This window comes from Ranitomeya imitator, chromosome 3 (genome assembly GCF_032444005.1).
Source record: "Ranitomeya imitator isolate aRanImi1 chromosome 3, aRanImi1.pri, whole genome shotgun sequence".
In the NCBI taxonomy this organism is placed as follows: Eukaryota; Metazoa; Chordata; class Amphibia; order Anura; family Dendrobatidae; genus Ranitomeya; species Ranitomeya imitator.
In genome coordinates this window covers 206,216,065-206,230,571 of record NC_091284.1, presented here as the reverse complement: position 1 = coordinate 206,230,571, position 14,507 = coordinate 206,216,065, and the positions used below count along the sequence as shown (strand labels likewise).

Sequence of the window (14,507 nt, the reverse complement as noted above, 5' to 3'; positions counted from 1 at the left end):
ACCGCCCGGCGCCGCTCGCTGCGTCATCCGGACACGCCCCTTCCGGTCACAGCTGCGGCGCCGAGGGCAGACGCGCCGAACAGAGGACGGCAGCGTCCTCCGGCCAAGACGGACCACCAAGGCAGGAGTGGACAGACCCCAGAGGCCACGTAGACACGGCGGCGTATACTCACAAGGTAATGTGACACCTAGAAGCTAACCCCTTGGGGTTGCTTCCTCCTGCTCTCACCGACACTAACAGTCCCCCTGCCGTGTGGTGCTACCGGCCTCCTGACTAGGCCGAGGCAGGGGACCCCCGCTACCTGATCCGGCCTGTCAGGAGTGGGAAGACTTCTTTCTTCAACCTTCTTCAAAAAAGGTCTGCCTGAAGAGGTTCCACTGTCAGGGACAGGAAACCAACTGGCGGGGGAGTGAGGTGCCGCCCTTTTTATGTCTGAGGTTTCCTGTCCCTGAAGGGCGGATCCCCTCTCTCGTTGTGCTGTCATGGCGACTGAATAAATGAAGGATTCCGGTTCCGGGGCAGCGCCATCTTGGTGTAGCCATTCACCTCACTGCCCCCGAACCGGAAGTCTCTCCACTACTTCCGGTGCGGCGCCATCTTGGATCCTGGCGTCCTGCGGCAGTGTGCTGGAGCGCTCCAACTCCTATCCGGAGTGGCGGCGGCGCTTCCCCCCGCTCACGCTTCTAGACCCCTCGGTCGAAGTCGTGGCGGCTTCGGATACCGGACCAGCCGTGGCAGGGGCCTCCCCGCCGCCAGAACTCGGACTGGCCGGTTCCGGATCTTCGCCAGGTTAGTCTTCCGGTCGTTCATGACAGGTACCGTCCGAGAAGGTTCCCCATCAGGGACAGGAAACCAAACTGATGCAGGGGAGAGGTACCGCCCTTTTATCCTGTAGGTTTCCTGTCCCTGAAGGGCGGATCCCCTCTCTCTGGTAGTGCTGTCATGGGCGACTGAGAAATGTTATTTATTAACTATTTTGTGTGACATATCTCTCTGATTTAAGGGCATTAAAATACGTTTATAAATTGCTAAATTTTTAAATTTTTCGCCATATTTCCATTTTTTTCATAAATATTCGCAAGTAATATCGAAGAAATGTTACCACTAACATGAAGCACAATATGTCACGAAAAAACAGTCTCAGAATCAGCGGGATCCGTTAAAGCGTTCCAGAGTTATAACCTCATAAAAGGACAGTGGTCAGAATTGTAAAAATTGGCTCGGTCATTAAGTACCAAATTGGCTCTGTCACTAAGAGGTTAATATTTATGAGTCTTTTGGGTTGATTGAAAACATAGTTGTTGATCAATAATAAAAATAATACTCTAAAACACAACTTGCCTAATAATTCTGCACAAAGTGTATACACGCGCACACACCTGTGCACACGACAGACCTATATACACACACACACCTGTACACACCACAGACCTATATATACACACACAAATCTGTATCCCCGGCAGACCTTTATACAAACAAACACATCTGTATCCCCGGCAGACCTTTATACACACACATATCTGCATCCCCGGCAGACCTTTATACACGCACACATATCTGTATACCCGGCAGACCTATATACACACACACATATCTGTATCCCCGACAGACCTTTATACACACACATATCTGTATCCCCGGCAGACCTTTATACACACACACACATATCTGTATCCCCGGCAGACCTATATACACACACACACATATCTGTATCCCCGGCAGACCTTTATACACACACATATCTGTATCCCCGGCAGACCTTTATACACGCACACATATCTGTATACCCGGCAGACCTATATACACACACACATATCTGTATCCCCGACAGACCTTTATACACACACACACACATATCTGTATCCCCGGCAGACCTTTATACACACACATATCTGTATCCCCGGCAGACCTTTATATACACACACATATCTGTATCCCCGGCACACCTTTATACACACACACACACATATCTGTATCCCCGGCAGACCTTTATACATACACACACACACACACATCTGTATCCCCAGCAGACCTTTATACACACACATATCTGCATCCCCGGCAGACCTTTATACGCGCACACATATCTGTATACCCAGCAGACCTATATACACACACACACATCTGTATCCCCGACAGACCTTTATACACACACACACACACATCTGTATCCCCGGCAGACCTTTATACACACACACACATATCTGTATCCCCAGCAGACCTTTATACACACACATATCTGTATCCCCAGCAGACCTTTATACACACACACATATCTGTATCCCCGGCAGACCTTTATACACACACACACACATATCTGTATCCCCGGCAGACCTTTATACACACACATATCTGTATCCCTGGCAGACCTTTATACACACACACATATCTGTATCCCCGGCAGACCTTTATACACACACACACACATCTGTATCCCCGGCAGACCTTTATACACACACACACACATCTGTATCCCCGGCAGACCTTTATACACACACATATCCGTATCCCCGGCAGACCTTTATACACACACATATCTGTATCCCCGGCAGACCTTTATACACACACACATATCTGTATCCCCGACAGACCTATATATACACACACATATCTGTATCCCCGGCAGACCTTTATACACACACATATCTGTATCCCCGGAAGACCTATATACACACACACACACATATCTGTATCCCCAGCAGACCCTTATACACACACACATATCTGTATCCCCGGCAGACCTTTATACACACACATATCTGTATCCCCGGCAGACCTTTATACACATACATATCTGTATACCCGGCAGACCTTTATACACACACACATATATCTGTATCCCCGGCAGACCTTTATACACACATATCTGTATCCCCGGCAGACCTTTATACACACATATCTGTATCCCCGGCAGACCTATATACACACACACACACATATCTGTGTCCCCGGCAGACCCTTATACACACACACACACACACATCTGTATCCCCGGCAGACCTTTATACACACACACATATCTGCATCCCCGGCAGACCTTTATACACACATACATATCTGTATCCCCGACAGACCTTTATACACACACATCTGTATCCCCGGCAGACCTATATATACACACACATATCTGTATCCCCGGCAGACCTTTATACACACACACATATCTGTATACCCGGCAGACCTTTATACACACATATCTGTATCCCCGGCAGACCTATATATACATACACATATCTGTATCCCCGACAGACCTATATATACATACACATATCTGTATCCCCGACAGACCTTTATACACACACACATATATCTGTATACCCGGCAGACCTTTATACACACATATCTGTATCCCCGGCAGACCTTTATACACACATATCCGTATCCCCGGCAGACCTTTATACACACACATATCTGTATACCCGGCAGACCTTTATACACACACATATCTGTATACCCGGCAGACCTTTATACACACACATCTGTATCCCCGGCAGACCTTTATACACACACATCTGTATCCCCGGCAGACCTTTATACACACACACATATATCTGTATACCCGGCAGACCTTTATACACACACACATCTGTATCCCCGGCAGACCTTTATACACACACACACATATCTGTATCCCTGGCAGACCTTTATACACACACATATCTGTATACCCGGAAGACCTATATACACACACACACACATATCTGTATCCCCAGCAGACCCTTATACACACACACATATCTGTATCCCCGGCAGACCTTTATACACATACATATCTGTATCCCCGGCAGACCTTTATACACACACACATATATCTGTATCCCCGGCAGACCTTTATACACACATATCTGTGTCCCCGGCAGACCCTTATACACACACACACACACATCTGTATCCCCGGCAGACCTTTATACACACACACATCTGCATCCCCGGCAGACCTTTATACACACATACATATCTGTATCCCCGACAGACCTTTATACACACACACATATATATCTGTATACCCGGCAGACCTTTATACACACATATCTGTATCCCCGGCAGACCTATATATACACACACATATCTGTATCCCCGGCAGACCTTTATACACACACACATATCTGTATACCCGGCAGACCTTTATACACACATATCTGTATCCCCGGCAGACCTATATATACATACACATATCTGTATCCCCGACAGACCTTTATACACACATATCTGTATCCCCGGCAGACCTTTATACACACATATCTGTATCCCCAGCAGACCTTTATACACACATATCTGTATACCCGGCAGACCTTTATACACACATATCTGTATCCCCGGCAGACCTATATATACATACACATATCTGTATCCCCGGCAGACCTATATATACATACACATATCTGTATCCCCGACAGACCTTTATACACACACACATATCTGTATCCCCGACAGACCTTTATACACACACATATATCTGTATACCCGGCAGACCTTTATACACACATATCTGTATCCCCGGCAGACCTTTATACACACACATCTGTATCCCCGGCAGACCTTTATACACACACACATATATCTGTATACCCGGCAGACCTTTATACACACATATCTGTATCCCCGGCAGACCTTTATACACACACACACATATCTGTATCCCTGGCAGACCTTTATACACACACATCTGTATCCCCGGCAGACCTATATATACATACACATATCTGTATCCCCGGCAGACCCTTATACACACACATATCTGTATCCCCGGCAGACCCTTATACACACACACACACATGTCTGTATCCCCGACAGACCTTTATATACACACACACATATCTGTATCCCCGGCAGACCTTTATACACCCCTGTATACACAGCATTACTGGCCCGGGCCGAGCTGCCCCGTACACTTTGGACGTACACCACCCTCACTACTCACAGGCTGGTGATGCCCTCGGGCAGCGGCGCTGCGGGCAGTCTGCCCAGTCTTCTCCTGCTGCAGTCCAGCATCCTCCCGTCGCACACACAAGGCGCCGGGCATGAAGCGTCCGAGGCCGCAGCCACCGCCGTCAGTAGCAGGAGAATCCCAGAGACGAGCCAGAGAGGATCCGACATATTCTCTCCTTCCGGCTCCCGGGCCGGAGCCTCACAGCAGCGCGGTCAGTGCAGACAACAAGCGGGAACTGTGTCCGGTCCGCTGCGGCCCAGTGATCACCAGTTCGCCCAGTCTACCAGTTGTACCGCCTGCAGCTCCACAGACGAGACCCTTCCGTCACACCGTGCGTTGCGGGATTACGTCACGGACGTTAGCGGAAACTCGTGCGCCATCTTTGGGAAGGGCAAAGGTCTGGCTGTGAGCTGTTTGTAGCCTCAGCCTGGCAAAGGCGCCCGCAGTGCGTCAGCCCGTGTGTTTAGCGTCATTGACCCCTTCCCTCCTGGGTCAGTTCTAGTTTCTTCTCTCTTTTCTTTCCTTTTTAATGAGACATAACTTTTTTTTCTGTTTAACGTGACGTATTATATACTGAACTAGATGGTGGCCCGATTCTAACACATTGGGTATTCTAGAATATGCATGTGCACGTAGTATATTGCCCAGTTATGTAGTATATTGCCCAGCCACGTAGTATATTGCCCAGCCACGTAGTATATTGCCCAGCCACGTAGTATATTGCACAGCCACGTAGTATATTGCACAGCCACGTAGTATATTGCCCAGCCACGTAGTAGATCATTGCCCAGTCACATAGTATATTGCCCAGTTATGTAGTATATTGCACAGCGACGTAGTATATTGCCCAGCCACATAGTATATTGCCCAGCCACGTAGTATATTGCCCAGCCACGTAGTATATTGCACAGCCACGTAGTATATTGCCCAGCCACGTAGTATATTGCCCAGCCACGTAGTATATTGCACAGCCACGTAGTATATTGCACAGCCACGTAGTATATTGCCCAGTCACGTAGTAGATCATTGCCCAGTCACGTAGTATATTGCCCAGTCACATAGTATATTGCCCAGTTATGTAGTATATTGCACAGCGACGTAGTATATTGCCCAGCCACATAGTATATTGCCCAGCCACGTAGTATATTGCCCAGCCACATAGTATATTGCCCAGCCACGTAGTATATTGCCCAGCCACGTAGTATATTGCACAGCCACGTAGTATATTGCACAGCCACGTAGTATATTGCCCAGTCACGTAGTAGATCATTGCCCAGTCACGTAGTATATTGCCCAGTCACATAGTATATTGCCCAGTTATGTAGTATATTGCACAGCGACGTAGTATATTGCCCAGCCACATAGTATATTGCCCAGCCACGTAGTATATTGCACAGCCACGTAGTAGATCATTGCCCAGTCACGTAGTATATTGCCCAGCACAGAGGCACGTAGTATAGAGACTTAAAAAAAAAATGAACATATACTCACCTATAGCCCGTTGAAGTCCTGCTATACTCTCCATCCGCCGCCTTTCTCGCTCCTCGCCACGCTCCCGGGATCGCTCCATTGCAAGCGGCAGCTTCCGGTGCCAGGTGCCAGGGCCACGGCTGGTCCTTGTCGCACACCAGCCCTGGGACCTGAAGCTGCCGCTTGCAATGGAGCGATCCCAGGAGCGTGGCGAGGAGCGAGAAAGGCGGCGGAGGGTGAGTATAGCAGGTTTTTTTTTAATTATTTTTAACATGACATATTTTTACTATTGATGCTGCATAGGCAGCATCAATAGTAAATAGTTGGGGACACACAGGGTTAATAGCAGCAGTAACGTTACCGCTGCCATTAACCCTGTGTGAGCGGTGAGTGGAGGGGATTATGGAGCGGGCGCCGGGCAGTGAGTGCAGGGGAGTAGGGGAGGGACTAATCGGACTGTGCCCGTCGCTGATTGGTCGCGGCAGCCATGACAGGCAGCTGCCGAGACCAATCAGCGAATGAATAACCGTGACAGAAGGACAGACAAACAGACGGAAGTGACCCGTAGACGGGGGTCAAACTGCAATCCTCAAGGGCTGCAAACAGGTCATGTTTTCAGGATTTCCTTGTACTACACAGGTGATAATTTAATCACCTACACACATAATGATTACAGCACCTTGTGCAAAGCTAAGGAAATCTTGAAAACACGCATGGTTTGCCGCCCTCGAGGAATGCAGTTTGACACCCCTGCCTTAGACAATTATGTATATAGATGCCTACTACCCGACCTCACAATGTACTGAAAAAGGTCAAGTGTAAAACAAACTCAATACCGCCATAGATAGTTCATTGAGGATTAAGTTCGACATGTGAGGCCATGTTCGCACATTGAGTATTTTGTCAGCATTTTACCTCAGGGTTTGGAAGCCAAAACCAGGAGTGAGTGATAAATGCAGAAGTGGTGCATATGTTTCTATTATACTTTTCCTCTGATTGTTCCTCTCCTGGTTTTGGCTTACAGATACTGAGGTAAAATACTGACCAAATGCTGAACATATGGTAAACATACAACCCAAGCCCATTCTCCTATACCAAGGGTGGGCAACACTGCACTAAATATTTGAACATACTGACCAGATAGTTATTAGGCTTGCAGTGTACTGAGCCAGAATCTGACACTACTGAGACTATGGTGCCCCGTCCCGAACGCTATAGCACCTTACACAGTGACACAGAGGAGGGTGCACATGACATTGAAGAGGAGGTGATAGATGACCCAGTTGTTGACCCAGATTGGCAGCCATTGGGGGAAGAGGGTGCCGCTGCGAGTAGCTCTGAAGCAGAGGAGGATGATCCGCAGCAGCCATCTACATCGCAACAGCTGTCATCTGGCACGCCCGTTTCAGGCCAAAAACATTTGTCAAAAACAAAAACAGTTTTAGGACAGCGTGGCCATCCGATCAAAGTAGCACAGCGTGCAATGCCTGAAAAGGTATTCCATAGTAGGAAGAGTTCAGTGTGGCAATATTTTAACCAAGATCCGAATGATCAGTCAAAAGTTATCTGTAAGAAATGCTCAGAGATCTTTAGCAGAGGAAAGAATCTTCAAAATTTAAATACAACGTACATGCTTAGACATTTAACTAGCATGCACTTTCAAGCCTGGACTAACAACCAAACGTCCCGTACCGTTGGTGCACCTGCTCAGAATGAAGGTAGTCAGCAACGCTACATTGCTTCCCTCACTGTAAGCCCATCGGTTAGGACACCACCAGCAGCAAATGTGGAGGTATCGTCGCAAAGCCAAAGCAGGGAATCACAAGGTTATTGGTAGGAGACACTGTATGTAGGCCAACATCGAGAATACAATCACCAACCCTCTCTCAATCCGCCATGTCCATCACCACCGCTAGTTCCAGCATATGCACCTCTCCAGTCCAGCTCACCCTACAAGAGACTCTCGTTAGGAAAAGAAAGTACTCATCCTCTCATCCGCGTACACAGGGTTTGAACGCCCACATTGCTAGACTAATCTTGTTAGAGATGATGCCCTACCAGTTGGTTGAAAGTGAAGCTTTCAAAGCCCTGATGGCCTACGCAGTACCAAGCTATGACCTACCCAGTCGACACTTCTTTGCGAGAAAAGCTATCCCAGCCCTCCACCAGCATGTCAAAGACCGCATTGTCCATGCACTGAGGCAATCAGTCAGTAGAAAGGTGCACCTCACAACAGATGCATGTACCAGCAGGCATGGCCAGGGACGTTACGTGTCCATCACGACACACTGGGTTAATGTGGTGGATGCAGGGTCCACAGGGGACAGCCATAGTGGGACAGTTCTGCCTAGCCCACGGTCTAGGAAACAGTTGGCTGCAGGCGTTCACCACCCCTCCTCCTCCTCTCGCAGCAAAAGCTCGTCCACAGTGCGCAGTCGCACGACCACTCCACGAGGTGTCCCATTATCGAACAGCTAGTGGTAAGCGTCAGCAGGCTGTGTTAGAAATGAAGTGTTTGGGTGACAACAGACACACCGCGGAAGTATTGGCCGAGTACTTGCAGCAACAAACTCAGTCATGGCTGGGCAGTGTACATATTGAGGCAGGCAAGGTAGTCAGTAGGGTTGAGCGACTTTTACTTTTTTAGGGTCGAGTCGGGTTTTGCGAAACCCGACTATCTCAAAAGTCAAGTCGAGTGAAATAGGTCGATTATCGGAAAAAGTCGGGGTCGGGGATCGCCCGAAACACGAAACCCAATGCAAGTCAATGGGGGAGCATATTCGGCAGTGAGTGGAGGCCAGGAAAACACCTACAGTGCCCATTTTAATGGCAAAAACATCCATTCTTGGTACCGAAGCTTGTCAATCTTAATTTACCTTATAATAATAGTTAGGCATTGGAAATTGGAGGTCATTTGGCTAAAGTTGTGGGGGGTATGGTGGTTCAAGTATTTAGTGGGCCCAGGAAACGTGGACCACGTCACGGCAGTGGAGCAGGGAGAGGTAAGTATTTCAACTTTGCAAGTGCTTTGATCCTGAGCAAGCAGGGGGGGCCCACTCGTTCGCATTGGCACAGGCACAGGGCCCCTCAAAGTACGGCGGTGTGTTTGCACGACGGGGGCGCCTCCCACCAGCAGCGACACTTTTGTATACTATGAGGGGCCCTGTGCCAGTGACGTCGCCAACGAGTATTCCCCCCCACCCCACCTGATGAAGGAACCTGCAATTTCACCTGCACCTTCCTCTTTGTCCCCGTGTAAGGTGGTATAGTATGCGGGAAGGGGAACCTGACTTTCAGCAGGGTCAGATTCTGGCTGTGTAGCGTGCAAGGGGAATGTAGTGGTCTGGTTCAATGTACCAGCAGACTCATCTAGCACTGGCTGGGCAATGGGCAGGATGAGGAGGAAACACAGATATAGGCCCAAATAATAAAGTGGGCTAAATGCATTTCAAAATTCGTAACAGGACTAACCAGGCGGCATTGCTTTGTTCAGTGGAGGACAACTGTAATGAGAGGCTGACACAGTGAGTAGGCCCAAATCAGTAAGTAGGCTAAATGCAGTTCAAAATTGGTAACAGTAGTAAACAGGCGGCACTGCTTTGTTCAGTGGAGGAGAACAGCAAGGAGCGGCAGACACCGTTAGTAGGCCCCAACCAAACTAGTAGGCCAAATGCAGTGTAATATTAAAACTACTTAATGAAAGCCTGAAGATAGCAGCTCAGGAAAGGAAACCAGGAGAAAATCTTAGAGCGGCAGACACCGTTAGTAGGCCCCAACCAAACTAGTAGCCCCACCGCAGACAGACTTAGTAGACCTAAAAAAAAAAAATTGGCTCAATGCAGTTTCAATTATCTTGCAGGGGTACACAGGCAGCATTGGTGTGGTCAGCGGAGGACTATTGGAAGGAGGGACCGCAGACAGACTTAGTAGGCCTAAAATAAAAAAAAGGTGGCTCTATGCACTTTTAAATAGGATCCAGGGGTACACAGGCAGCATTGGTGTGGTCAGTAGAGGACTATTGGAAGGAGGGACCACAGACAGACTTAGTGGGCCTAAAATAAAAAAAAAGGTGTCTATGCACTTTTAAATAGGTTCCAGGGGTACACAGGCAGCATTGGTGTGGTCAGTGGAGGACTATTGGAAGGAGGGACCGCAGACAGACTTAGTAGGCCTAACATAAAAAAAGGTGGCTCAATGCAGTTTCAATGATCTTGCAGAGGTACACAGGCAGCATTGGTGTGGTCAGCGGAGGACTATTGGAAGGAGTGTCTGACACAGTAGTCCAAAAGAATACATAGATGTTAATGTCTCGCAAAAAAACAAAACCCCCAAAAAAGGGTGGCATACTTAGGTACAGGGGTGGGCTCCTCTGATGACTTTCAGACATTGTTATTTGGCGCAAAGTATTTACTGGTGTAAATGTAGGACAGGGCCACAGAATATTTTAAGTAGCATCATACATGTCAACAAATTGGTATTGTCAGTGCCAGGCATTGAAGGATTTCACCGCATAGACTAAACAGCGGTGGAGCAGTGACAGATAATTTTGCAAGTGGTAGAGCACAGTTTGAGATGGGAGGTGGGGGACACTCTCTCGTGCCCGGCGGTACTGGCTCAAGGCCCCTCATGTTACAATGGTGTGTCTGACGTTGAGTGCGCGCCACCACCGCCAGAGACACTTCATTGTACTATGAGGGACCCGGTGCCAGTGCAGTCGACCAAAAGTGGGCACACCCACCTCTTCAGAAAAAAAAGGCACTCTCACGGGTGTTTTCGCCAAGTGGCGAGACCACGGCCCCGTGGGGGGAGTCAGCCCATTTAGGGAGGTGTAAACGTGTCGTATGCTGGACATACAGCAGCTGCAAATGGAGAAATTGGAACACTCAGTAAGACCAGTCCAAAAGCAAGACCTTTTTAAAGGAAAGCTAGGTGTAAGCCGGGAAAGGTGGGGCAAAATAATTAGAAATCCATGAGTGGTTCATTTTAATGAAGGTTAGATCATCAACATTTTGGGTAGCCAGACGAGTCCTTTTTTCGGTCCGTATTGAACCAGCAGCACTGAATACTCTTTCTGATAGCACACTAGCTGCTGGGCAAGGGAGCTTCTGCAATGCATATTCGGACAATTCAGGCCAGGTGTCTATTTTGGATGCCCAGTAATCAAATGGGAATGATGGGTGAGGGAGAACATCGATAGGGGAGGAAAAATAGTAACCATACTGGACAAATGTTGTCTCCTGTCACTTTGAATTGACGCTGCAGTACCTGTCCTGTCTGCGGTCATTGCGAAATCACTCCACAACCTGGTCAGAAAACCCCTCTGTCCAACGCCACTTCTGATTTGTGCACCTCTAACACCTCTGCCCTGTTGCCCCCTGCAGCTCGTGTGAGAACAATCACCGGCGCTGTGTGCTGGGAATGCCTGAATCAAACGGTCAACAAGAGTTGCTTGTTTGGTTGCCAATATTTGTTCAAGGTTCTCATGTGGCATTATGTTTTGCAGTTTCCCCTTATAGCGTGGATCCAGGAGGCAGGCCAACCAGTAATCGTCATCGGTCATCATTTTTATAATGCGGGGGTCCCTTTTTAGGATACGCAAGGCATAATCCGCCATGTGGGCCAATGTTCCAGTTGTCAATTCACTGCTTGTGCTGGGTTGAGGAGCACTTTCGGGCAAATCAACGTCACTTGCCTCCCTCAAAAACCCTGAACCCGGCCTTGCAACACCACCAGTTTCTATTGCCCCCTGAGAAGCTTCCTCATCCAAAAAATACTCATCCCCATCATCCTCCTCGTCCTCCTCCTCTTCGCCCGCCACCTCGTCCAGTAGACTTCCCTGACCAGACAATGGCTGACTGTCATCATGCCTTCCCTCGTCCTCGGCTGCAGACGCCTGCTCCTTTATGTGCGTCAAACTTTGCATCAGCAGACGCATTAGGGGGATGCTCATGCTTATTATGGCATCGTCTGCACTAACCAGCCATGTGCATTCCTCAAAACACTGAAGGACTTGACAGAGGTCTTGTAGCTTCGACCACTGCACACCTGACAACTCCATGTCTGCCATCCAACTGCCTGCCCGTGTATGTGTATCCTCCCACAAATACATAACAGCACGCCTCTGCTCGCACAGTCTCTGAAGCATGTGCAGTGTGGAGTTCCACCTTGTTGCAACGTTGATGATTAGGCGATGCTGGGGAAGGTTCAAAGATCGCTGATGGTTCTGCATACCGCTGGAGTGTGCGGGCGAACGGCGGATGTGTAAGCAAAATCTGCGCACCTTCAGGAGCAGGTCGGGTAACCCCGGATAACTTTTCAGAAAGCACTGCACCACCAGGTTTAAGGTGTGAGCTAGGCAAGGAATGTGTTTCAGTTGTGAAAGGGCTATGGCAGCCATAAAATTCCTTCCGTTATCACTCACTACCTTGCCTGCCTCAAGATGTACACTGCCCAGCCATGACTGAGTTTCTTGCTGCAAGAACTCGGACAGAACTTCCGTGGTGCGTCTGTTGTCGCCCAAACACTTAATTGCCAATACAGCCTGCTGACGCTTGCCACTAGCTGTTCCATAATGGGACACCTCGTGTGCAACAGTGGCAGCTGCGGATGGAGTGGTCGTGTGACTACGGTCTGTGGACGAGCTGTCGCTTCTGCTGGAGGAGGAGGAGGGGGGGCCAACCCCTACAGCCAACTGTTTCCTAGACCGTGGGCTAGGCAGAACTGTCCCAATATTGCTGTCCCTTGTGGACCCGGCATCCACCGCATTAACCCAGTGTGCAGTGATGGACACGTAATGCCCCATGCCATGCCTACTGGTCCATGCATCTGTTGTCAGGTGCACCTTTCTATTCACAGATTGCCTGAGTGCATGGACAATGCAGTCTTTTACGTGCTGGTGGAGGGCTGGGATGGCTTTTCTCGAAAAGAAGTGTTAACTGGGTAGCTTGTAGCATGGTACAGCGTAGTCCATCAGGGCTTTGAAAGCTTCGCTTTCAACTAACCGGTAGGGCATCATCTCTAACGAGATTAGTCTAGCAATGTGGGCGTTCAAACCCTGTGTACGCGAATGAGAGGATGAATACTTCCTTTTCCTAACGAGAGTCTCTTGTAGGGTGAGCTGGACTGGAGGGCTGCATATGGTGGAACTAGCGGGGGTGCCGGTGGACATGGCAGACTGAGAGAGGGTTGGTGATGGTATTCTTGCTGTTGGCCTACATACAGTGTTTCGTACCAAGAACCTGGTGATTCCCTGACTGCTTTTCAAAAAACTGACCGTCACATCCAAACATAGACTAAGTGTGAACAGGTGCTGAACCTAGAGTCGCCAACTCGTATATAGTCAAGTAAATAAGGCAGCACACTGCAGCGCTAAAACATGCAAACATGAAACACGAAAATTGAACTGCATTACTGCACTAGAAATATGAAAAATGAGAGCGTTTAGCGCATAAAAATGGCCAATTTTATGTGTACCTGGTAGCCACTTTACGGCATCTCTCTTATACCAGGTCCTACACTTGCCTTTCTTCGCTGAGAATAAACGTCGCTATCTGAATGGGTACCTGTGAAACCTCTTCTTAGACTAAAATTCTCTCTCTCTGTGGAGGGGTATTGGACCTGCTGTAATTAAAACACCTGTGGCTAGGAGGCGGAGTGCTCGATCAGAAGGCTAAAGAATACATTTCAAAAAACTGACCGTCACATCCAAACATAGACTAAGTGTGAACAGGTACTGAACCTAGAGTCGCCAACTCGTATATAGTCAAGTAAATAAGGCAGCACACTGCAGCGCTAAAACATGCAAACATGAAACACGAAAATTGAACTGCATTACTGCACTAGAAATATGAAAAATGAGAGCGTTTAGCGCATAAAAATGGCCAATTTTATGTGTACCTGGTAGCCACTTTACGGCATCTCTCTTATACCAGGTTCGCTTTCAACTAACTGGTAGGGCATCATCTCTAACGAGATTAGTCTAGCAATGTGGGCGTTCAAACCCTGTGTACGTGGATGAGAGGATGAATACTTCCTTTTCCTAATGAGAGTCTCTTGTAGGGTGAGCTGGACTGGAGAGCTGCATATGGTGGAACTAGCGGGGGT

At 48.5% G+C, this 14,507-nt stretch overlaps 1 protein-coding gene across 1 annotated transcript in view; it reads right to left on the bottom strand.

Annotated features, from left to right (window-relative positions):
• LRIG2 (leucine rich repeats and immunoglobulin like domains 2) overlaps positions 1–5,262 on the bottom strand; it is a 98,327-nt gene extending 93,065 nt beyond the window's left edge. Inside the window, exon 1 of the mRNA XM_069761754.1 lies at positions 4,926–5,262. Within this exon, the coding sequence (XP_069617855.1) occupies positions 4,926–5,101 (176 nt within the window). The 5' untranslated portion in view covers positions 5,102–5,262. The remainder of the gene's footprint in view (positions 1–4,925) is intronic.
• Between the last annotated feature and the right edge of the window lie 9,245 nt (positions 5,263–14,507).